Source organism: Nuphar pumila, chromosome 5 (genome assembly GCF_984573655.1).
Source record: "Nuphar pumila chromosome 5, dmNupPumi1.hap1.1, whole genome shotgun sequence".
NCBI classification, from domain to species: domain Eukaryota; kingdom Viridiplantae; phylum Streptophyta; class Magnoliopsida; order Nymphaeales; family Nymphaeaceae; genus Nuphar; species Nuphar pumila.
Window position 1 is genome coordinate 113542411 of NC_143253.1, and position 26534 is coordinate 113568944.

General features: G+C 36.1%; 1 protein-coding gene across 1 annotated transcript in view; it reads left to right on the forward strand.

Annotated features, from left to right (window-relative positions):
- MLH1 (MUTL-homolog 1) overlaps window positions 1-26534 on the forward strand; it is a 123151-nt gene that overhangs the window by 22051 nt on the left and 74566 nt on the right. The window contains exons 2-9 of the mRNA XM_090007620.1: window positions 8802-8974; window positions 9376-9448; window positions 9536-9670; window positions 9780-9990; window positions 17269-17417; window positions 18144-18242; window positions 25725-25791; window positions 25869-26004. Coding sequence (XP_089863746.1) covers window positions 8802-8974; window positions 9376-9448; window positions 9536-9670; window positions 9780-9990; window positions 17269-17417; window positions 18144-18242; window positions 25725-25791; window positions 25869-26004 — 1043 coding nt within the window. The remainder of the gene's footprint in view (window positions 1-8801; window positions 8975-9375; window positions 9449-9535; window positions 9671-9779; window positions 9991-17268; window positions 17418-18143; window positions 18243-25724; window positions 25792-25868; window positions 26005-26534) is intronic.

Sequence of the window (26534 nt, forward strand, 5' to 3'; positions counted from 1 at the left end):
TGCAAGCGGAAGTGGAAAATGATACGGAAAGCGGAAGTGAGAAGCGATGCATTTTAAAATGTATAGGAAGCGGGAAGTGAGGAATAAAAAAAAAGAAATATAAGAATTGAATGAGAATCAAAATGAAACACAAATAAAAGTAAATAATATTAAATTTCATGATTTTTTAGTGCAAGAATTAAATTTTTAGCAAAATCTAAAAACGATGACTACCAATTTAGAAAAAGCACATCAAAGTGAGTAGGAGAGTGAGAAAACATATAAAAAACATGAAAAGTTGAGTAAGAGAACATATAAGAAGAATAAATGTAGCGTATGGAAAGCATAGGAGAACCGTGGGGGAATCGAGGTTTTCATCAAGTTTCGGAAGCGAGGAGTATCGCGCTTTCGAAGCGAGTTTTCAAGAAGCGAGCTTCCCACCTATCTAAGAAGCTTCTGGTAACTCTGGTTTGGAGGTCTAGTGAGGTGATTGCTTGTGGTGGTCGAACTATTGTTGAGATTTGCAAAATATCATTTTTTGATATTTGTGCTATTTTTTACTTTTTCTTCATAAAATTTTTAAACTTTTACTACTTGTATTTTCTTTGTATGAAAAAATGTTTATTGATAAAATTTCATGCATTCATTGCTAACATACGTATATATATGTTTTAAAGATTGTTATTTGGTTCCTTATACTTAAACCCATTTTAGGTTGTGTGAGTGAATTCTAATGGGTTGTGATTTATGAGATTGCTCTCATTCATTATTATGTGCATTAAAAATATTGCATATATATATGTTTTATATTGATTATCTTGTTCGCATTGTTGTATGCATAAATTTAATTAACTCTTATTTTCTTGAGGTTTTTTTTTGAAGTATTATACTTTATATGCATGTTGTTTTTAGTATAAATTGATGTTGTTTTTTTAATTGTTTTTCTAAAAATTTGGGATATTATTAATACATAATTGTTTACGTCTTTTTCATAATTTATATGTTCTTTAGTGATTAAATTTTCTTATGATCAATATTTATGTTTTCTTGAAAAATATGTTGATTTTGGGTTTATGATTGTCTAAAATTGATTTTATAAAAAAATGTTTTTAAGGTATACTCCTCTTATCTCTTAATGTTTCTCTAAAAATTATTGCTACTTTGTTTGAAAAATTCTGCTTAATTGTTATTCTTGTTCAAAATATATATATTTGTTTTGAAACTTCATAACTATTTGGTTAGAGTACCTTCTTTTGTATAGTTGAAACCTTTTGTATAGATGCAATGGATTAAGAAAGGAATATCTTTGATGCATCATGAAGATGAAGATAACTGATGAAGGTGTTTGGGGATGATCACCTCTGAAGACATTTGAAGATTTGTATTTGCAAAATTTTCTGATATGTCATAAAGAATGAGATTTTCGTTGAAGACACTTGAAGACTTTGGATCCTTCCCATCGATTCCTTTTTGTATTTTTAAACTTTTGGTATATCATAATGTAAGTTTGAGGGGGAGTGTTAAGTTTTATGTATATATATATATGCTTTGTATGTATTTACATATATGTACATATATACATATATATGTATGTATTTATAATGATTTAATAGGTAAATACTCATTAGGAATATTTTGGTTATTTCAGTCCTTTTATTAGGTTGTGCCCATTAGGGGCATAAAGCTGTGGGTTCTTTTTGGACTAGTCAGCATACATGTGACTAGTCAATAGAGCTGTTGGAACAATCCAACAACTATATTTATAGCTATTGGAACAATCCAACAACTCTATTTGAGACTATCTCTTTTGTATAAATAGGGGTGAGCCCCCTTCTTGTTCTTTAATGCTTCTCTTAATCATTCATGCTCAATAAAATATATTTTTTTTTATGTTCTGGTGTTCTTTGAAATTCTTTGTTGTTTGAATGCACTTAGTGCTTGTGTAGTGCCTTTGTGCTCTTGTATTGTCCCTTAGTTAGACTTGTGTATGTACATGTCTCTTGTTTTATATTTTTGCATATTTCATTACATGGTATCAGGGCCAAGAAACCTTTCTTGGCATTTTGTCTTTTGGGTTTTGGAATCCACAAGACTCGACTGAGTCACAAGTTGACTGCAGAGTCTGCCAAGTTTTCAGATGGGTCGTATAAATGTACATTATTTATTTATGTATATTTAAGTATATAATTTGTATATTTTACATAATATATGTGTATGTACATTACTACATTTATATAATTGTATATCAGATACACATGTAATTATCTCTATATATCTATAGACTCTATGCATTTAAACATTAACATGACCTGGCCAAGTCACCGAGTTGACTTGTGGAGTCACGAGTCATGCATCACCAAGTGAATTCTCGAGTCACTAGATTTTAAAACATTGCTGTCATGCTTCTTCCTCACTTGCTTTTGCGTTTCTCCCATGCTTTTCATATGCTTCCTCTCACACTTGTGTGATTTTACAGTATTACATTGAATATTTCTAGCTGTTGGGAAATGCTCCCAACAAATATATTTCTAGCTGTTGGTAGCACTTCCCGATGACTCTTCTTTGCTTTCTTTTGTATATAAATTGGGGGTGTAACCCCTCTTGCATACACTTGTTCTCAAGAAATTATCAAATAAATTTCTATATTTTTTATGTGTTGTTTTTGCCCATAAGAGGCATTTGTGATTGATTTTTGTATTTAGACCCATAAGTGGTCCTTGTCCATGTGTATTGTTCTTGCCCATAAGAGGCTTGAACTTGGGCATTGGGTATTTCATTACATTTACTACTTAGTGATCTCTATTTTAGTTTCGTGATGGCATAGCTTAAGAGATGCCTTGGCAGGGGCGGATCTGGGGGGCGAGGAGGGGCTCGAGCGCCTCCTAAAGTTTTGAAATCCCCCCCCCCCTCTTTAAGGTCATGTATCGTAGTCATCCACAAGTTTTGAAATTTTATTTTTATATTATATTTTATTATAATTTTTTTTTGCCCCCTTTTAAGCAAAATATAAAAATTTATATTGCCCCTCTTTATATTTTAGTTTTATATTTTATTTTAATATAAATTTTTTTGCCCCCCTTTAAGCAAAATATAAAAATTTATATTACCTCTTTATATTTCAGTTTTATATTTTATTTTATTATAAAATTTTTTTGCCCTCCTTTAAGCAAAATCTTGGATTCGCCACTGTGCCTTGGTATAAATAATTGTTTAATAGCTTGTTATTGTAATGAAACCAATACTATTTTGTTACTAATGGTGCAAAACTAATATCCGGTATCGACACATGTTTCTTGAGTCATTCATATGAAACTTTTTGGGATATAGGTCTCATCTTATTAAAAATGTAATATAGTCTATCATCTGTGTTTGTGCTGCCCCTCCTTGTATACCCTGTTATTCATAAGGTCATTCTTGTACTTTTATTTTCTTTAATTTATTTTTCTCTTTCTTTTCATATCTAGTTCACATTGAACTAGTTATGGAACTTAGTCAAGTTCTAGTTAGAACTTGACTTAGAGTCTAGCTATTGGACTCTAGTCCAACGACTGCATTAAGAGTCGTTGGACTATAGTCCAACGACTCTTTTGGGAGAGCTCAAAGTGAGCTCGCCCAACCCCATTCTCTTTGTATAAATAGGGGTGAACCCCTCCATTATAAAACACTTGAAATGATTCTTAAGCATTTTTATTATCAATAAAGATTTATTTATTTATTGTTGTGTTCTTTCTTTTATACCCTTTTATGGGTTTGCTTGAAGTGTCTTTTTAGACATTCTTTTGGTGGATTCAAGTGCATTTGTGGAGGACCACCATTTTCTTACATGGTATCAAAGTCGTGGAGATCGTAGATCTTGAAGAGCTTTCACCTCGTTTTTCGTCTCCCTTTTAAAGGTGTTTCATCACGTTGTTCTTGGCTCAAGAAGATTCGTTGAAGAAAGGAGGCTATTGAAGAACCTCTCTTACTACAAAAATTTGTATTGCATCATCTCTCTTATTCTCTTTTCTCATCTTTTTCTCTTTCTCTTCTCTCATCTAATTCTTTCTCACCCTTCTAAAAGATGGATGACAATGATAAGATCACCATCATACCCATGAAGCTAAACAATACTAATTATGTAATGTGGGCTTTGATTATGAAGCATCACATTTGGGGAAAAAGGATATGGGGTATAGTGAATGGTTTTGATTCGTAACCTAGACTATCTCTTACCAAAGTAGAGGGTGATAAAAAAGTTCCTCTAACGGAAGAGGAGGAGCAAAGCGTTAGCCACTTATGAAAAGAAATGAAAAGAGTGGAGGACAGGGCATGCAAAAATTATGTTACGGCTAATTAATAGCGTAGACATTAAAAAATGCTTTAGTCTTGCTAAATTCGAACATGCTGATAAGGCTTGGGAATGCCTTAAAAATACGTATTCCCTTAAAGATATTGCACATGTGTGCAATTTACAAGACAAAATTCGAACTATGACTCAAAAGGATAAAACCATTCGAGAATATTATAATGAGTTGTTTGAACTTTGAGAAGAATTAACTCTTTTAGAGCCAAAATGACATTGTCCCGAAGACATTGAGCTCCGTAAAAAATAACTTGACATGGAGCATTTTTATCAATTTGTAAACGGTTTAAGACCAAAATTTGAGTCGACTAAATCGGCTCTTCTTCATCGAAGAAAAGTTTCCTCTATCGTTGATACTATAGAGGAACTAACTATGGAGGAAAATAGAATTAAAAAGAACACTCTAAAACCAAAAGATGATTTTGTTCTAGCTGTGTCTAGACCGGGTAACCATTTACGTTCTTACAGGCCACCTCATTTCAATAGACAAAATGGTGACTTTGACAAGAGAAAAGTCATTTGCCACTATTGTCATGAACCAGGGCATTATAGGCCTCTGTCTTAAACTTAGAGAGCTAAGGGAAAAAGAGGTGCGATTGTTGGATCGGAACCCAAAGATCAAGATGCACCGGTTTCTATGGTTCAATTAATGGAGATTCTTTAACCTCTTATCAAAGATGCTTCCTTCTCGTCTGAAGCCTCAACTGTAGCAGTTGTTTCATCTTTTTTTTATTTAGGTAACTTTCCTTGGCTTCTTGACTCTGGTGCTTCTTTTCATATAACCCCAAATGACAATAGTCTATCCGAATATTTCAAAAACAAGTTAAGTGTGTCAAAAGTTTTTACAGCTGATGGAACCTCTCTTGAAATAAAATGAATAGGAAATTTTGAAAAAGCTTATAAAATTAAGAAATTTTTTATTCCAGAAGATATATTCTTAAACTAAATTTAAATATTTTATCTGTTTCTCAAATATCTGATTATGGATGTAATATCTCATTTTCTTCTCATGGTTGTTGGGTACATGATCGCTAGTTAGGAAAGCTAATTGGGGAAGGTCATAGAGGAGGACTCTATTATATGGTTTTTTTGAAATTGCCTAAGAATGCTTTCTGTTATAACATTCAAAAAATAGAGTTGGATTTGTGGCATAAAAGACTTGGTCATCCTCATATGACCAAAATCCAACATTTTCTTGATCTTGAAAAAATTTTGTAATTATGAAAACTTACTTGTAAAGATTGTATTCTTGGCAAAATGAAAAGATTACCATTTTGTGATAGAACCTTTGTTTCTTCCAGACCACTTGAATTATTACATTTGGATGTTTGGGGTCCTGCACCAATTATTTTGAAAGGTGGGTTTGTATATTATGTTATTTTCGTTGATGATTTTTCTAAACGTATTTGGATTTATTTCCTCAAACATAAATCAGAAGTCTTTTCGTACTTTCAAACATTTCATAACATGGTTAAAAACAAATTTCAAAATGATATATCCATTTTTCACACAGATTTAGGGAGAGAATTTATGTCCCAAGAATTTAAAAACTATCTAAGTTTACATGGCATTACATATCAAAGGTCTTGTCAATATGCTCCGCAACAAAATGGACTGCCCGAATGAAATCATCGTCATATCATGGAAACAACTAGGACTTTGTTAATAGCTAATCATGTCCCAAAAGAGTTTTGGGCAGAAGCGGTCCTAACTGCTACCTATCTTATTAATCGAATGCCATCTTCTTCCTTGAAAAATATAACTCCAATTGAAAAACTAGTGAAACTTTTTCTGGATTACTCTAGATTGAGAGCGTTTGGATGCAAGTGCTTATTTTCACTAACAAAAATGACAAACTCTCTCCTCGTGCGATTCTCTGTGCTTTTTTAGGATATGCCGATAATAAAAAAGGCTATAGGTGCTTTGATTTTTAAAATGAAAAACTATACGTATCAAGAAATGTATCGTTTCTTGAAAATGAAAGCTTCTTTGATTTTGAAAAACCTAAGTCACTAAATATTCCTTCCTAATAGATTTGACCTCAAAACCTGCTGAATGTGATATTGAATGTGACTTTGACAATGATCAAAGTACTATTGATCTCGAGCACAATGACAATAATGAAGAATAAGACCATAGGGATGTTAGTTTACAATATTTTAGACGAAGAGAGTCAAATCTTCTATGTGCACTAGAAAAATATTTCGAAGCATCCACTAGAAGGTCATCCTGAGTTTTGAGGTCTCCTGAAAAATTTGTGTCATACGAATCCTTTTCACCAGCATATATGGCAGTTATTGCATTAATACACTCATATGAGGAACCATCACCGTACTCAGAAGCCAAAAATCATGTGGAATGGGTAGAAGCCATAAAAACTGAGTTAGATGCACTAAAAAAGGCTTCTACTTGGACTATTCAAGATCTTCCTCTAGGTAAGAAACCTATAAGCTGTCGATGGGTCTACAAAGTTAAAACGAAGAATGATGAAACTCTTAAAAGATATAAAGCCCGATTGGTGGCCAAAGGCTATGCATAAGAATATGACATCGATTTTGAAGAAACCTTTGCCCAAGTTGCTCGTATGACCACTGTTAGAACCTTAATTGCCTTGGCCTTCTATTAAAAAATGTCTCATATTTCAGATGGATGTCAAAAATGCATTTCTAAATGGTAAGTTAGTTGAAGAAGTGTCAAAAATATTTTAACCTGGTATTAGTATTCTCAAGGGTAAAGTTCTTTATTTAGAAAAGGCTCTTTATGGTCTTAAACAAGCACTAAAAGCTTGGTATGATAGGTTTAGTCAGGTTATGCTTAATATTGATTTTCAATCCTGTTTGACTAACACTGCTTTGTTTATTAAGAATTCTGATGTAGGAATTATAGTGTTTCTTCTTTATGTGGATGACATGATCATCACTGGAGGCGATAAACAAAACTCATTTAGCAGTGACTGATTTAGGTTTATTAAGATATTTTTTAGGAATTGAAGTTGCTTATTCCCCTCGTGGTTTTTTAATTTCTTAATCTAAGTTTGCTTTTGATATTGTTTAAGGTTTGGAATTACAGATGATAAGAAAGTTGATACTCGAGAAGTTGTTAACATTAAGATAAAAATTGATGATGGAGAACCTCTCGAGGATCCTACTCCTTACAGACAACTTATCAGAGCACTTTCCTATATTTCCATTACAAGACCAAACATAGCACACATTGTACACACAACCAGTTAGTTCCAATATGCTCTCACCATAGTTCACATGAGAGCTATTCTGTGTATTGTTAGATATATTAAATCCTCTCTTTCACGAGGTCTTTTCTTGTCTTTTACTTCATCTCTAGATCTAATTGCATATACTGATGTTGATTGGGGAGGTGATCCCAATAACAGACACTCAATTACTAGCTTCTGTGTTTTTCTAGGTGAATCGTTAATCTCGTTGAGATGCAAAAAACAACATAAGGTCTCTCTTATCTACAGAAGCTGAATACCGAGCCATGGTAAACACAACCATGGAAGTAGTTTGGCTCAGACGTCTGTTTGCCGACATGGGAGTTGAAGCAATGCAAGCTTCACGTATGTGCTGTGACAACAAGAGTACGATCTACATTGCAAGCAACCGAACATTTCACGAACGCACCAAACATATTGAAATAGACTGTCACTACTTCAAAGAAGAATATCTATATTGAACCATTGATTTGTCATATGTCACATCAGAGTATCAATTAGCAGATTTCTTCACTAAGCCTCTCACTACTCCCATATTTCACTTTCTCTTAGATAAACTTTTGCTCATTGTACTGTAAGTTTGAGGGGAAGTGTTAAAAATGTAATGTAACATATATATAATAATAATATAATATAATATTATTATATATATATTATGTTTTTTTATTTTCTTTAATTTATTTTTCTCTTTCTTTTCATATCTAGTTCACATTGAACTAGCTATGGAACTTAGTCAAGTTCTAGTTAGAACTTGACTAAGAGTCTAGCCGTTGGACTCTAGTCCAACAACGACATTAAGAGTAGAGTCCAACGGCTACATTAAGAGCCGTTGGACTAGAGTCTAACAACTCTTTTGGGAGAGCTCAAAGTGAGCTCTCTCAACCCCATTCTTTTTGTATAAATAGGAGTGAACCCCTCCATTGTAAAACACTTGAAATGCTTCTTAAGCATTTTTATTATCAATAAAGATTTATTTATTTATTATTGTGTTCTTCCTTTTATACCCTTTTATGGGTTTGCTTGAAGTGTCTTTTTAGACATTTTTTGGTGGATTCAAGTGCATTTGTGGAGGACCACCATTTTCTTACAGAGCCATGGGGAAAACAAAATTTCATTTTCCTGATATCAATTTCATGAACCAAGTGGATCATAAATGAAGCATTGTAATTGTTGGTTCCATCTTAGTTTTCCTTTGCATGGATCACACTGTTTTATTATTTCTCTTAAAGACTTTTATACATGTTACAGTTTGAAGATCTGCCAATACTCTGTGAAAGACACACTACATCAAAGCTAAGTACATATGAAGATCTGCAAACCATAAAATCAATGGGCTTCAGAGGCGAGGCATTGGCCAGCATGACATATGTTGGCCATGTTACTGTTACAACAATAACTGAAGGTCAATTGCATGGTTATAGGTAATGTTCTTAATTAACTATGTAAAAGAAGTAAGGATGCTTCCTAAAGCTGTTTTGCAATCTACGTCACATGCATATGACTACTTGGGAGCTTTTCTAGAAAAACAAATGTCATGGAAGTAGAAATGGGTATCCATGTGATGTACACTTTATAACATTATCTTTTCAGTGAAATTTGACCATGCATTGTGTTTCTTTTTATATTTTTCAATGGCTCACCATCCAATCTTTTAGAAATTCAAACCTATTTTTATTATATTTCAGAAGATTATTGTGAATTTGGCAGAAAATTTTCACCTGCCCCTTTGGCCATATTATGCATCTTCTATTTTTGTTCTGTTGATGGCTCTTATTTCACAACTTTGCAGTGTAATAACGTTTTATTATCTAATTTTCTTTAGGGTATCATATCGGGATGGAGTGATGGAACATGAGCCTCGACCATGTGCTGCAGTAAAAGGAACCCAGGTCATGGTGAGTGCTTTCTCTGATTTGCATCATATGTGTCCTGCATTCACTGCTATTTGCATTTTTTGCTAAACTTTTAAGTTCTATCTTTAGGTTGAGAATCTTTTCTATAACATGTCGGCTCGACGGAAAACATTGCAGAATTCTAATGATGACTATTCCAAGATTGTGGATTTAATTAGTAGGTTAGCAATTCATCATAGAAATGCAAGCTTCTCATGCAGAAAGGTTCGGGGTTCTTCACTGTCCATATATATGTTTTTTAATATTCAGCGCCGAACTTTACTTTTCACCAAGAGAAAATTGAAATGTTTGTTATTATTTTTGTGTGGTCCAGCATGGTATGAATAAAACGGATGTTCACACAGTTGCTTCAAGCTCAACGTTGGAGGCAATAAGATCTGTATATGGACTCTCTGTGTCTCGTGATTTATTGGAAGTGACAGCTTCAGACAATGATACCTCTCGGTCAGTATTTGACATGGAGGGCCTTATTTCTAATGTGAACTACAATGTCAAGAAAACAACCATGGTATTGTTTATAAATGGTATGTGCTACTGGATGCTAGTGGCTGTAGCTCTTTACTTGTTTTATGTTCTTCCATAAGTTGTGATAAAGTGATATGCTCAATGCTTCACAACGTATTTTCATTAATATCTACTTGCTGTAACTGAAACTATTCTCTCACGTTGAGACACAATCTTAACTCCCTACATTTCAATGTCTTATTTAACATCGCAATTTTTATTTGATTTTCATATCATTGATTGGAAAAATCATAGAAGAATTACACTTATCTGCTTTTTCTTCCTGCATAAGTTCCTTGTTGGCTCTGCACTAGAATATGATTTTCAAGTAACTCCCTCAGTTAGTGTTCATCTTCTTTCTCATGTTTAACATTCTGTGACACCTCATTTGCTAGTTCCCTGCTTGCCTGTTTGCCAACAAGTGATTTGGGTTGGGGTCCTCACCTAGAGCAGTGTATTTCTATGACTAGTTTCACTCATTAAGGTACCTGTTCAATTTAAAATAAACAGAAAGGCTTTTGCATGGCTAGTAGATGTGTATTGTGCAAGCAGGGGGAAGAATCTTCCTTCCACCAATTCTCATTTTGCCTGACCTTTCAAGTCTTGTGCAGATTATCTCGGCCAGACTTGGAGGTACAAGTCAACTGTAATTCTTGAGTAAGGGAGCTCCTATTGGATTATTGGATAAAAAATTAAGGCTAAGAAATAGGGTGTAGTTTACAGATGGTTACTCAGCCTGATGGTTTATCTAGTTGGGAAGAAAAGAATTTGAACAGCCACTGCTAAGATGTCTGCACAGTTATTGGAAAATTCAAGTTCTCATCTTTATACGTGCAAAGTGGCCAATGACTGAGCTATCTTGGACTGGATCTTTCATGGGAGTTGCTTTAGAGCTCATTCATTTTACTTCTTTTATTGTTTTTTGTTGTCTACTTGTCACCTTGACTTGATCTTTTCTATCTTAAGTGAAAATTCCCTTTTCTATGAAAAAAACATGTAGAGCTTGTTGTTCCTGTAAAAGTATCTCCAAACAAGATACTAAGATCAAGACCTTAATATTCTTGATAATAAACCCGACACATATGCACAATAAGAACACTTGTGCACAAAAGCACAACTCACAAAAACTCACAAATGCACAAAGGCATAAAAATATTGGAATCACTTTATTGAGCACTTGGGCTTTGACTCAAGGCCTTGAAGAAATACAAAGGGGAGAGCCCCTATTTATAACAACACAAAGGGGGCCTTGGAGGGGCTCCACTCATAGACGTTGGAGCCCCTCCAACGATCACAAGGGGCCCAACGTCTATTTGAGTGGGCCCCCCAAGGTACCTTTTGGTACTTTAAAAGAAAAGATATAAAAAATGAAAAAGAAAGAAAAATAAAATAAATTTACTATCACATTCATAAAGTGAACATGTGTAAAACAGTGGAAAAGACTAAACTACTCCTACGGCTAAACAAATAGAAATATATATTTTATATATATAATAAGTAGATACATATACATATATATTAATATATGTATATGTATTACCTTATATATATAAAATATATATATTACATTATATGATTAATTACATAATTTAACACCCCCCTCAAACTTAGGGCAGGATGACCGAGAGTTTGCTAAGAAGGAAGTTGAAACGCGGAGCACACAAGGCTTTAGTGAAGAAATCCGCCAACTGATATTCTGACGTGACATATGGAAGGTCAATGATTCCTTTGAGGTACGCCTCCCGAACATAGTGACAATCCATCTCTATGTGTTTGGTCCGCTCATGAAAAGTGTGATTCTTAGCAATATAAATATAAATCGCACTTTTGTTGTCACAGCATAGCTTGGTAGGCCCTTCAATTGTGATCCCCATGTCTTCCAGCAACTGATGAATCCAAACAATTTCCATGATAGTAGTCACCATGGCACGATATTCGGCTTCAGTTGATGATAGAGACACCTTTTGCTGCTTTTTGCATCTCCATGAGATCAATGAGTCTCCTAAGAATACACAAAAACCAGTGGTGGAGTGACAGTTATTTGGGTCACCTCCACAATCAGAGTCAGTATAAGCAATTAATTTTAACTCAGAAGAGGAAGACTAGAAAAACTCCCTTATTAAGAGTATGCTTTAGGTATCTTACGACACGTAAGATAGCACTCATGTGAATGGAAGTTGGTGCATGCTGAAACTGACTTGCCGTATGCACTGCATGTGAGATATCTGGTCTGGTAATACTTAGGTACATCAACGATCCTACTAGTTGTCTATAGGGAGTAGGATCGGAGAGAAGAACACCATCATTAATCTTCATTTTAGCTCCTACTATAGCAGGAGTTTCACAAATTTTATCGTCTGTAATACCTGACCTGTCAATAATCTCAGATGCAAGCTTAATTTGAGACAAAAAATATCCTCTATGAGAGTATGCTACCTCAATACCAAAAAAATAAGTTAAAAAACCCAAGTCAGACATTTCAAACTTATCCTTTAAAATTGATTTTATGCTTTTAATCCCTTTAGAATCGCTTCCGGTTATAAGCATGTCATCCACATATAGTAGCAAAATAACAATCCCTGCATTAGATTTTCTAACAAACAAAGCAGTATCAGTAAAGCAGGATGAAAAACCATTTTCTAACATTACGGAGTTAAACCTATCATACCAAGCCTTGGGGGCTTGTTTCAAACCATAAAGTGCTTTTCGAAGGCGAAACACTTTTCTTTTAGGAGACTCTATTCCAGGAGGAGCATCCATATACACTTCTTCGTTTAGATCTCCGTTTAAAAAAGCATTCTTAACATCCATCTGATAGATGTTCCACTTATTGATTGAGGCAACGGTTATAAGACATCGGACGGTGACCATCCAAGCTACCGGGGCAAAGGTCTCCTCATAATCAATCCCATATTTTTGACCATATCCTTTTGTAACTAAACGGGCCTTGTATCTCTCAAGGGACCCATCACTCTTAGTCTTAACCTTAAACACCCATCTACACCCTATTGCTTTCTTGTCTTTAGGGAGGTCTTGAAATTCCCATGTCTTTGCTTTCCTTAGAGCTTCAAGTTCATTATCCATAGCGACTATCCATTCCAGACATTTTCGTGCTTCCTCGAAGTTTCTAGGTTCTATGTAAGAGTGAATGGCGCTTAGACAAGCTCTATATTTAGGTGAAAAAGACTCATATGAGATGAACCTAGAGGGGGGTTTTCTCTGTCTTTCGGTCCTACGAAGGTTTTCCTCACTTTGAGGAGTAGTCCCACTAGCATCATCGTATCTTTCGAGGGCACTTCTGAAAGTATTCCTATCTCTATGAGTGTAGGTTATGGGATCTCTATGCGGTTCTTCATTGATATGTTGATGACGTGTTGGGGGCACAAAATTGGTTTCATTATTACTTAAGTCATTTTGATTTGACTCATCATCACTAGTATCATCATCTTCAGTCAACAGATCAAAAAGAAAAGAATAGTCTATATTCTCGTCATTAGATTCAAGTTTTTCGAAACCACTGATATTTTTCAAGAAGCTTACATTTCTGGAAACATATAGTTTATCATTTTTAATATCATAACAACGAAAACCTTTTTGAGTTTCGAAATAACCAAGAAAGGCACAAGGAATGGCCTTGGGGGAGAGTTTGTCATTTTTATCAGTAAGGACAAAACATTTACATCAAAAAACCCTTAACCTGTTATAATCAGGTTCTTTTTCGTATAATTTTTCAAATGGGGAAATCTTGTTCAAGTTTTTAGATGGGAGTCTATTTATGAGATAGACAGATGTAAGGGCTGCCTCAGCCCAAAGTCTTTTCGGAATATTTTGTGAAATGAGCAAAGTTTGTGTTGTTTCAATAATATGCCTATGTTTTCGTTCAGTCAACCCATTTTGTTGTGGAGTTTTAGGACAAGACTTTTGATGGAGAATACCATGATTTTCAAGATAGCTTTTGAACTCATTGGAAAGATATTCGCCACCCGAATCGGTTCTAAGAATTTTTAAATTTCCATTGAATTGATTTAAAATCATCATATGAAATGTTTTAAAAGTTGAGAAAACTTCATGTTTATGTTTAAAAAAATATATCCAACTAAATCTAGTGAAATCGTCCACAAAGATAACATAGTATGAGAAACCTCCTTTAAATATCACCGGAGCCGGACCCCATACATCGGAGTGAACAATTTCAAAAGATTTTGTTGTAAACATGGATCTTTGAGAAAAAGGAAGACTTTTCATTTTCCCAAGAATACATTCATTACATATAAAATTTTCATTACAAAGATGCTTAATAAAAGACAAATAAGAGATTTTAACAATGTTGGGATGACCCAATCTCTTATGCCATACATGGATATCTTTGTTTTGAGCAACATTACAAAATTGATTCTTGGGAATTTTGAGAAAATCAACATAGTAGAGGTCTCCTCTCCTAGAGCCTTCCCCAATCAACTTCCCGGACTGACGATCCTGTATCTAACATTTATCAGAAGAGAATTTTATATCACAACCATAGTCCGAGAGTTGAAAAACGGAAAGTAAATTTAAGTTTAGTTTTGGTATAAGACGAATTTTTGGAATAAAGAAGTCTTGTTTTTCAAAATTGCCCATTCCTTTAATTTCAAGAGGTGTTCCATCCGCCGTTGAGACAAAAGATGGAAGAAAGTTTTTAGAAAAATCAGAAAGAAAACAAGAACTTGGAGTCATATGAAATGAAGCACCGAAATCTAGGAGCCAAGATGTCTTACCGAGAGAAGAGGAGGATGACATAGCGGCTCCAGAAATGCCTCCTTTGAGAAGAGGTTGAAGAGCATCCACAATTTGTTGAAGGGAAAGAGGCTCATTTGATGAAGAAGGTCGTTCCTCTGGTTGGGATGCCATAGCCGCGACAAGAATTTTCTTCCATTTGGGACAAATGGGTTTGATATGCCCCGGTTTTTTACAAAAATGACAAGTTAATTTGCTATAGTCTCTTTTGCCATATCGATCATTTCCTCTTTGTCCTTGATTTTTGAAATGGGGAGGTTTGTAGGCCTTCATATTATTCCCGGGTCTTGACACAACATTAACCGCTTCATAATTATTTTGAGAAGGTGTAGCAAGGATGCTAGGATTATTTTTACTAATCCCCATACGGGTTTCCTCACCACTTAGCTTAGTGATAACATCTTCAATAGAGGGAGATGTGAAGGCGGATAAAAGAGAGGACCGAATTTGCTCAATTTCGGGTCTAAGACCATTTAGAAAATTGAAGAATCGATCTTTCTCTAGTTGTTTGTGTCTTAACTCGATAGCTTCTCCGCTCCATTTTGGTTCGAGCATAGCAAGCTCGTCCCAAATAAATGATAGTTCGGCAAAATATTCTCGAATAGACAAATCGTTTTGTTGAAGTGTCAAGGCCTTCTTTTGGAGGTAATATTTGTGAGATAAGTCCCTTGAAGTATACATTTTTTCAAGGTACAACCAAGCTTCAGAGGCCATTTTAAACTTAATGATGTTGGCGTTGATCTTGGTTTCTACGGATGAAAAAATCCAAAACAAGATTTTGAAGTTCTTCATCTTCCACTCATCATGCCTTTTGGAATAATCTTTTAGGGCCTTTTGTCTATCTTCACCTTCAAGAATCTTAATATCCCCTTTCTCTATGATTGTAAGTTTGGGTTCGGGTTCCGATATGGAACCTTGAACGTAACCCCAAAGACCTTTCCCTTTGATATGGGCTTCCATATTGCTGGCCCAAACATGGTAGTTCGAACCACTAAGTTTAAAACCAAGGGAGAAGTGAAAGTCTTTTTCACCCATTAGAGAGGGAAGAAGATAGAAAATAATGCGTTCCTCAAGGGATTTTCAAACCTTTCTTGACAAAAGATGCTTCTAAAATATTGCCCGAAGGAGATGGTTCACTTCAAAACTTCAATAACTTGAAGACACGTTTTTTGAGGCACTTCACAAGTGAAGAGATGCACGATCCTCCTTCTTCAACGAGGCTCTGATACCATGTAAAAGTATCTCCAAACAAGATACTAAGATCAAGACCTTAATATTCTTGATAATAAACCCGGCACATATGCACAATAAGAACACTTTAGAACACTTGTGCACAAAAGCACAACTCACAAAAACTCACAAATGCACAAAGGCATAAAAATATTGGAATCACTTTATTGAGCACTTGGGCTTTGACTCAAAGCCTTGAAGAAATACAAAGGGGAGAGCCCCTATTTATAACAACACAAAGGGGGCCTTGGAGGGGCTCCACTCATAGACGTTGGAGCCCCTCCAACGGTCACAAGGGGCCCAACGTCTATTTGAGTGGGCCCCCCAAGGTACCTTTTGGTACTTTAAAAGAAAAGATATAAAAAATGAAAAAGATAGAAAAATAAAATAAATTTACAATCACATTCATAAAGTGAATGTGCGTAAAACAGTGGAAAAGACTAAACTACCCCTACGGCTAAACAAATAAAAATATATATTTTATATATATAATAAGTAGATACATATACATATATATTAATATATGTATATGTATTACCTTATATATATAAAATATATATATTACATTATATGATTAATTACATAATTTAACAGTTCCTCTCCCTCTTTCTCGCATACACAGTCTCACACACATGCACAGAAAATATATAGATTTTATTGCACACTGATTTTGTACAATGTTTACACTAATTGGTTTCAGTATATCCATGTGATCCATTTCCTCGGAATTTTTTAATTTAGTTGCTTTGGGACTGTAAGCTCTATAGATCAATAAAAGTTTTTATAAAAATATTTCCTTTTTTTTCTCCTTTACGTATGTATTTTGTTTTTCACTTTAAGAACCTTCGATTTTCTTCTTATATATCCTCCACTATTCTCTTGTAAACATGCATAACATCTCATAAATTAGGGGTCTTTCTAAATATTCAATCCGTCAAACTGTATTTTACAACCCATAAAATAATATGTAACAATCAGTTAGTGTGCACACTTTTTTATTGCTCTTTTTACTTTTCCAATTTCTCAATTTTCTTTTGAAGAAGAAGCAATTGCTTTAAGTACTCATAGGAAATTGACTTGCCTATACTATGTTGATAATTATATCTATGAATGCTTTGAGAACTTCTATTGTTATTTGATTCATGGAGTTGAGGTAATCTGATGTTTTTCTTCTTTTCTCTAGGTACATTGGATTATGAGACATTTTTTTATGATATGTATTTTGATTTCCATGCTTTACATCTTTAGTACTGCTGCTTCTTCCCTTATGAATTCATACATTGTCTTTAGTTCAGGCAGGTTAGTCGAATGCACACCCCTAAAACGTGCTATTGAAGTTGTTTATGCTGCAACCCTGCCGAAAGCATCAAAACCTTTTGTCTACATGTCAATTATGCTTCCTTGTGAGCATGTAGATGTTAATGTGCATCCAACAAAGAGAGAGGTATGCCCCGCTGTCACACTGGCCACATATTGAATATTTTGTAAAACATAGCCTTCCATTTAACAAACCATACTTACGAGATACTCAGTGTAGTGTATTGTGCATAAAGTTTTTCCCTTTTAGCCTAAGAAAAAATTGATCTGAAAAACCTGCATGAGTTACAGTTCAGCCTAAAAGATCTGCAATCATGATTGCATGTTTCAACTTGAAGCATCTGTTTCAGTCTGGAGCGAAGTGGAAGAAACAGATTCCACTTTGCAGTCTAGCAAGTTTTTTGGCCAAGTTGGGTTGGGATTCATCATTTATTGATTTGAAGTGGTGCTTGTACAATAGTATTTCTTACTTTGTGCAATTAGTAGGAGTGTAGGGTTGGGTTTAATGGGCTTTTAGGCTCGAATGAGACTTGAGCTTCTTCATAAGTGGCTCTAGTCTGAATATGTTTTATGTAATCAATGAGTTATGACCTTATAATTTATGTAATACTTTTGTTTTATTTATTTAATTGTGTTTCTTTGCTTATTTATTCTTGTCGATTTCTTTGGTTACTCATTATTATATATTGTCTTTTTTTCAGTTGTTATTTGTTAGTTACTATTATTTAATATGCTTTTAGTAGTCTATATCTAGGTGTGTGTGATGTTCTAGAGTTTTAGTTGTTTTAGAGTTTAGATATATTTTTTATAGTGTTATGATTTTTTCTCTTCTGACATCTTTATATGCTTGCAGGTTAGCTTGCTGAATCAAGAAAATATAGTTGAGGCTATACAAACTGCAGTTGAATCAAAGTTAATGAACTCTAACATGGCAAGGACATTTCACACACAGGTGCTTTTCCAATTACTGCTATCTGTTTTTTTGATAAGTATGCTTCGACATTGTGTCTTTCTGCTGTTATCAGTTTTTCATTTGGTTCTTAGTATGCAAACATAATGGTGCTTAATATCCTTGTTAATTAACTGGGCTGCAGAGTCCTTACCTTTTCTTATAGTACTGTTTGGATTATTTGATCCATTTGTTCTGGCATGCGCTTTATATATTTACTGAGCTTGCACTATATTAGCCTTACAATATCAAAGTCCCAGACTATTTTACACAGGCACCTTATGACCTTAGAATTGAATTGATACGGCTATGCTACTTCTGTTTTATTATTTTTCCTTGTTTGATTTCAAAGAGCAGTAAGGAATCTGTTGATAGAGAAATATATTGCACACTCAGCATGATAACATGCTACAGGATCTAAGGGATCAAAATTGATGGAGTTGAAGTTGCTGGTGCAGCAAGCAGCACCTATACCATTTTAGGCCCCTTAGCAGGTATAGATGACATATGGTGGATGCTGAAAGAGACTGCTATATAGTAATAAATGCAGTCACCTATGTCACACGGACTCGGCTAAAGGGTTGCCGCACCCGCGTCGACACGCACGGACTCGGGTGCGGACTCGGGTGCGGCTTTGGACTCGGCCCGGACTCGGTCAACTCCGAGTCGGACTCGGTCAACGAGTCCGGGCCGAGTCCGACCACATTTTGGACTCGGTCAACTTTGACCGAGTCCAAAATTGTCCAGTTCGAGTTTTAAATTTTGTTTTGGATCCGGGTCGGGTCGGGTCCAAACCCGACCCAGATCCAAATTTTTTTTGGCAGCCGAACCCTAAAAGGGGTTTATCGACAGGGAGAGGGGCTTACCCTCTCGATTTTGCCTCTCCCCCTCAGCCCCTGCAGCTTTCTCCTGCAACCACGCCGGCGATCCGAACTCCGGCGACAGGCAGCCACCGGTTCCCCCTCCGTCAGGTATGTCGACCCTGCTCGTAGCCTCCCTCCCTGCACCCTCTGCTCGCAGAGGAGGGGCTCGGCCCCCCTTCCTGCACCCTCTGCTCGCAGGGGAGGGGCTCGGCCCCTCCCTGCACCCTCTGCTCGCAGGGGAGGGGCTCGGCCCCTCCCTGCACCCTCTGCTCGCAGAGGAGGGGCTCGGCCCCCCTCCCTGCACCCTTTGCACGCAGAAGAGGGGCTCGGCCCCCCTCCCTGCACCCTTTGCACGCAGGGGAGGGGCTCGGCCCCCCTCCCTGCACCCTCTGCTCGCAGGGGAGGGGCTCGGCCCCTCCCTGCACCCTCTGCTCGCAGGGGAGGGGCTCGGCCCCCCTCCCTGCACCCTCGGTTCGCAGGGGAGGGGCTCGGCCCCCCTCCCTGCACCCTCTGCTCGCAGGGGAGGGGCTCGGCCCCTCCCTGCACCCTCTGCTCGCAGGGGAGGGGCTCGGCCCCTCCCTGCACCATCTGCTCGCAGAGGAGGGGCTCGGCCCCCCTCCCTGCACCATCTGCTCGCAGGGGAGGGGCTCGGCCCCCCTCCCTGCACCCTCGGCTCGCAGGGGAGGGGCTCGGCCCCTCCCTGCACCCTCTGCTCGCAGGGAAGGGGCTCGGCCCCTCCCTGCACCCTCTGCTCACAGGGGAGGGGCTCGGCCCCTCCCTGCACCATCTGCTCGCAGAGGAGGGGCTCGGCCCCCCTCCCTGCACCCTTTGCACGCAGAAGAGGGGCTCGGCCCCCCTCTCTGCACCCTCTGCTCGCAGGGGAGGGGCTCGGCCCCTCCTTGCACCCTCTGCTCGCAGAGGAGGGGCTCGGCCCCCCTCCCTGCACCCTCTGCTCGCAGAAGAGGGGCTCGGCCCCTCCAATATTCCCTGTTTTATTAACTTTATTTTATTTACTTATTTAATTATTTTCTTTTCAGTTTTCACTTTTCAGATATAATGGCGAGTTCTAGCGGTAGTGTCAATACATTTGGTTCAAGTTCTAACCCTGAATTAGATGTTTCTCAACCACTTTGGAGGCTTGTGACAAAAGGGATAAAAGCTAGTAGTGGTGGTGGTGGGAATGTGCAGTTTCATTGTAATCTATGTAAGACTGTTTTCACAGGTTCTTATACGCGTGTGAAAGCACATCTTTTGCATATTCGTGGTCAAGGAATTAGGGCATGTTCTGGGGTTGACAAAGACATGTTAAAGCAATTAAAAAAAGAACAAGAGGAAGCTGAAAAGAAGAAAATTGCAGAGATGAAAAGCGATTCGATTAATTTGTCTTTTCCTACTGCTAGTGATACACAAGAAGAGCTTTTAAAGAAAAGAAAGATGGAAAGCAATAAAACAATACAAGCGTCATTCAAAAACATGGCAAGAGCAGAAATTGATAAAAAGATTGGTCGATTCTTTTACTCAAGCTCAATTCCTTTTAATGTAGCTAGAAGTCCATATTGGAAAGATATGATTACATCTTTGGCTAATTGCAATTTGAGTGGTTATGTGCCTCCTAGTTCAGAAAAACTAAGAACAGTCCTTCTTGCAGAGGAAAAAAATAGAATTGAAGACTTGCTAGAGACCCAAAAATTTGCATGGAAACGACATGGAGTGTCGATTGTTTCTGATGGGTGGACTGATATACAAAGGCGACCACTGATAAACTTCATTGCTTATTCACTAAATGGGCCAATCTTTTTGAAGACTGTTGATGCATGTGGAGAGTATAAAGATGCTGAATATTTAAAGAGATTATTTGTTGAAGTGATAAAAGAAGTGGGTGAAGAAAGTGTGGTGCAAATCATTACTGACAATGCTCCAGTTTGCAGTCGTGCAGGAATGAATTTGGCAAGTGAAGATACATATTCACATATTTTTTGGACTCCTTGTGCAGCACACAGTTTAAATTTGGCACTTAAGAGTATATGCAATCCATCAAAAGATGATACACATGCACATGAAATGTGCTTATGGATTGAGGAAATAGAGCATGATGTTCGAAATATTAGAAATTTTGTTGTAAACCATCATCATGCCCTTTCTATATTTAATAGGCATTCTGATCTCAAGTTACTGAAAGTTGCTGAAACTCGTTTTGCTTCTCTAATTGTTATGATAAAAAGAATTAAGCAACTCAAGAATGCATTGATGATGATGGTGGCTGATCAAGATTGGGATTTTTATCGTACTGAAGATGATGTCAAGGCTCAAGCTATCAAAAAATGCATCTGTGATGATTTTTGGTGGGATAAAATTACATATTTTGTTGAATTTACAGAGCCTATTTGGGAAATGCTGAGAGAAGTTGACAGAGATGTACCCATGCTTCATAGAATTTATGAAATGTGGGACAATATGATTGAAAAAGTTCAAAGTATCATTTTTAAACATGAGAAGAAAGATATTGCACTTGATGATTCAGAATTTTACAATCATGTACATTCAGTTTTAGTGAGAAGATGGGATAAAAGCAATACACCTTTGCATTGCATGGCACACTCTCTCAATCCAAAATACTATGCAAAAAAATGCTTGACAGCAGGTGTTGGTCGTGTTTCTCCAAATGAAGATCCTGAGATATCAAGAAATAGAATGATATATTTGGGAAGAGTTTTTAATGATCCTCACATGTTTAAGGTTGTAAATAGTGAGTTTGACAAGTTTTCTACTGGAAGATTTGATTCTTTAGCAGCACTTGTGGCAAGGGACGAGGAAGATCCCCTTAATTGGTGGGCAACATATGGATCAGAGACACCAAATCTGCAACGTCTTGCAATGAAGTTGTTATCCCAACCTGCTACATCATCTTGTTGTGAAAGAAATTGGAGTACATATGCTCAAATTCACAACATTAAAAGAAACAAACTCACTAGTAAAAGAGCAGAGGATTTGGTATATGTTCACTCAAATCTACGATTAATTTCTCGCCGCACCAAAGAAGAGTTTAGGTACTTTTTTTTCTTTGTATTCAAAGTTTGTATTTAAATATTTCATATTTGTATTCAAAGTTTTAAGTTAGATACTAATATAGTGATTTTTTGATGCAGTTGTGGACCATCCAAGAATTGGGATGTAAATCCAGAAGATTTTGACTTGGAGGGAGAACATAATTTACATACTCTCAACATGGACTACCTCGATCCTGTTCTTCCTTCTAATTCAGACGATGAGGCAGATTTATGATAAGTTTTGTTGTTTATCACACTCACAAGCTTCTTTATGTGTTATATTTTGGTAAGTTTGTGTTGTTAAGAATTGTTTTTTTTGCTTTAAAATTACAATCTTTATGTGTTAATTTATTGTTATATATATAATTATAATATTTAAAAAATATATATTTATAATATATATTTTTTAATATATATATATATATATATATATATATATATATATATATATATATATATATATATATATATATATAGCCGAGTCCCCGTGTCCAAATTTTTTGGAATTGCGCCGCACCCGTGTCGCACCCGCACCCGCACCCGCACCCGCACCCGCACCCATGTGACATAGGCAGTCACTGATATCACCAATATTTTGAAAACATAACAATATTATTGGCAATTTAAGGCAAGCCGATAATATTGGCAAAATATCATGATATTTTCAAAATATCGCTCAAATAAAAAATATCGTGATAATAACACGATATTTTTGAAAAAAATATATTTTAAGTTCATTTTTTCTATTTATTGTCTCTTGTTTTTTGAAAACTTTTCAAACTTATTTCCTCATATATTTGCAAAAAAAATTTATATAAAACATATTAATTTTATTATTATTATTAATTTTATATTTTTCAATTTTTAAAACTCCTGTGATTTTTATAAGATTTTCTTGAGAAAAACCACTTTTTGAGAAAAGCTCGGAAAAAAACCCTTGGCAAGAAATTGCCTTGAAGGATACAAGTGACTATGAATAAAACATTGGACTAATTGATCGTTACTTCCTGACAAATAAATCCATCAAAGAAAGCCTGCATTATGTCCTTCCTTCCCAAGGTTGCCACGAAGGAAAGTAGAAGTGAAGTGAGAAACATTTCGGAACTAACTGAGAAATTCACTTCTTTCCAGGTTAGTTCTAGTGTGCTTCTAAGATAAAAGCATGTTTTTCATGTACTTATAAAATGTCATGCTTCTTGAGCTCACTTCCCTAGGTGTTCCTTTGTTGGGTTGGCACTCAAGTAACCCTCCTCCTTCCTCTTGCATACAACCCATCTTATGATATTCCTGTTAAATATTGTAATTTTCTTATATGTATATATATTATGCATATTATGTATGTATATACATATTGTTTAAAGGCAATAGAGGTATATTCACCACCTCAGTCACTTCTGAAGTTTTTAATACATGTACCGAATTGATTCTCAACATAGGATTTAAATTTTTAAATATTGAAAAGGCATCAGACTTCTGTTTTAGGAAGAATATCTTGAAAAAGCATCAATAAAAGTAACATAATACTTGGATTTTGATGAACAATCACATGGCGTAGGACCCTATACATCAGAATGGACAATGTGAAAGGGAAAAGAGGCTCTTTCATTAATTTTATTGAAAGTCCAATGGTGTCCTTTACATACTCGGCAACTTTGACAAAGACTTGCATTGACATTTCTATCATCAAGGAAAGGCACTAAACCAAACTTTTGAAGTGTAGACAATGACTCAAGACGAAAATGCCATAATTTGTTTCTCTTTTTCTTGACCATGAACAAAGGAGACCAACACACTTGACAAAGGACGATCTTCAATTGGATCCTCTTTCAAAACATGAAGGTTTCCTTGATGTTCACCTCTAGCGAACACTTGATTTGATTGTGGATTCTTAAAAAGAACAGAAGATCGATAAAAAACATCAGAATTTAACTTATCAAGAAGCCGAGACACAAAAACAAGATTACACTTGATTTGAGGAACCTAGAAGGTATTAGGAAGACTCAACGTCCCATTTATCAGGAAAATATGAGCATGACCTATGTAAGAAATCGGGTACATGTTTCCATCACCAGTTATGATTTTGCCTTTTCCTAGTTAGGGAATTAAATGAGAAAACTTACCAGCATCACCTGAAACATGGTTAGCTGCTCCTGAATCAATATACCAGGTGCCATCTCCTTCACTTTCCATGTTCATATTTTAGAAGGAATGAACCAATGCTTCTGCATTACTATTGTCTGCATTGCCATTGGAACTTGTGGCAGATCTTGATTTGCTTGAGGATTAGTGGTGGCCTTCCCTCCTTTGGGTATATTACAATAATTACAGTAAGGAATGGTGGTGTTCACATTCAGCTAAATTGAATGGAGCATTGGAATCACGACCAGCACCACAATTTCCTCTGCCACGGCCTCAAGCTCCGGGCAGAATCCGCTTTCACCTGTCATAACCAGGATAGAGATTCTTTCACTGGAAATCAATGTCGTGTCGAAAGATGAGGCACAAGATGGATCAGATAGACCTGTCAAGCAGCAAAAAGATGAATGGTTGCCAGTAGTAGGATTGCTGGAAGCTCCCTCCCAATATCAATAGGTTGATTATTTTGCTCCTGTATCTTCCAAAAGGGAAAAAGATCTCTGAGAGTTGTTTCATGGATCCAAAAGAGAGTACCCTTCTCCGATAGTCCAAAAATGAAAATAATTGTAATATGCTGAAAAATCTCACTGTTTGCTTGTGTTATATGCTGTGTATACTGAAGGCGTCTAATTCCTTGTTTCAGTTTTGTCATTTTGTGTTTCAGCATTCTATTTTTGGTGCTTACTAAGGCTGCTAGCTTGAGAAGCAGAAGAGGAAGAAAGTACTTTTTGAAAAATGTGGAGTGGGAAGCTAGAAGTGAACTAAGAAGTAAACTGGGAAGCATTTAGGAAGCACCCTTTTTTGTACAAAATTCTACAATGTAGAATAGGAAGTGCCTGGGAAATGTCATGAGAAGCGTGCTTTGGAAGATCTGTGCTTCAAACTTTTCCCTGGAAGTGTGCTTCCCAAGTAAACATGGTGCTCTCGATAACCTGGTGCTTATCCTGCTTTCTTGATGATCAATATTTTCTCAAACTTGACAGTTTGAACTGAAATAAACCATTGATCAAATGTTAATCAACCTTTCATATGTGATGCTTAGTTATAGATTGTTTCTGTAGATGGCTTGCTAAAGCCTTGGAAACTGATTATATTGACAGTGTTATAATTTGGATTCATGAGTATAACCGTGAATTTTTTACTTGAGATTAAGGCGACATAGATGAGAGAAGAGGATGCTGTTTTTTTCCTGTTTATTTTTTTCATTGATTCTTCTGTTACCATCTCCTTTTTACTTTAAAATGTCTCTCCAGCCTAGCGGGTGATTTTTTATCTTTTTTGGCAAGCACTTTATAATTGTAAAATTTATTCACTTAAGATCTTGAAGAGGCAGAAGCTTTTGCATGGCTGTTTTTTATTCTCAGATCTTGCTTCATTCGAAACTATAGAAATTCTTGAAACTCAAGCAATAAATACTGATTAGATTTCGCTTACAACAGACCCTACTTCCTGTTGCATGTGGTCCTCTGAATGCATACAAGGGAACACCACCAAATCCCTCACCTGGTATGTGAAGGGCATTTAGATAATCTTATGTTTGTTTCTGTTATGTATTTCTTAATGTTTTTTTTTGTTTGATTCAGGTACACAAGTGCAGAAGGTTCCGGCTAATAAAATGGTGAGGACTGATTCCCTTGATCCAGCTGGGAGGATGCATATCTACTTGCAGGAGAAGCCGACTGGAAAAAGTGATTCTAAAACTGATTTGGCTTCTGTTAGGTATGGACCTTTTCCCAAACCTAGTCCATTTCCTATTTTTTTCTCATCCTTGGAAAGACCCATTTTCTCTTCCATTCAGAAGATGGATCTCAAAACTCCTGACCAGCATCCTGTGGATGCCAAATCACATTGAAAGAGCCTATAGGCACATGAAGGAAGCTATCACCATGTATCTCTCCATTGACAACCCTTTGGATTTGAATTTCTCCCATGCAACAACAACAACAACAACAACAACAACTACGCCTTCATCCCGAAACAATTGGGGTCGGCGACTGAATTTCTCCCATACATTAAGCAAAATTTATTTGTGCAATGATTTTGAGGCATTTTCTACCTGATTGACGTTGGGCATGCAGATGGCTTCTAGGTATTGTTAAATTGTGTATATATATATACCCATGTATATATACATATATAAATATATATATGTATTAGATATATATAAAAATTAAATACAACTTGTAAATATTTGTATTTATTTATTTTTTCTTTCTTTTTGACTAGTCAACCTAATGTTGACTAGTTTT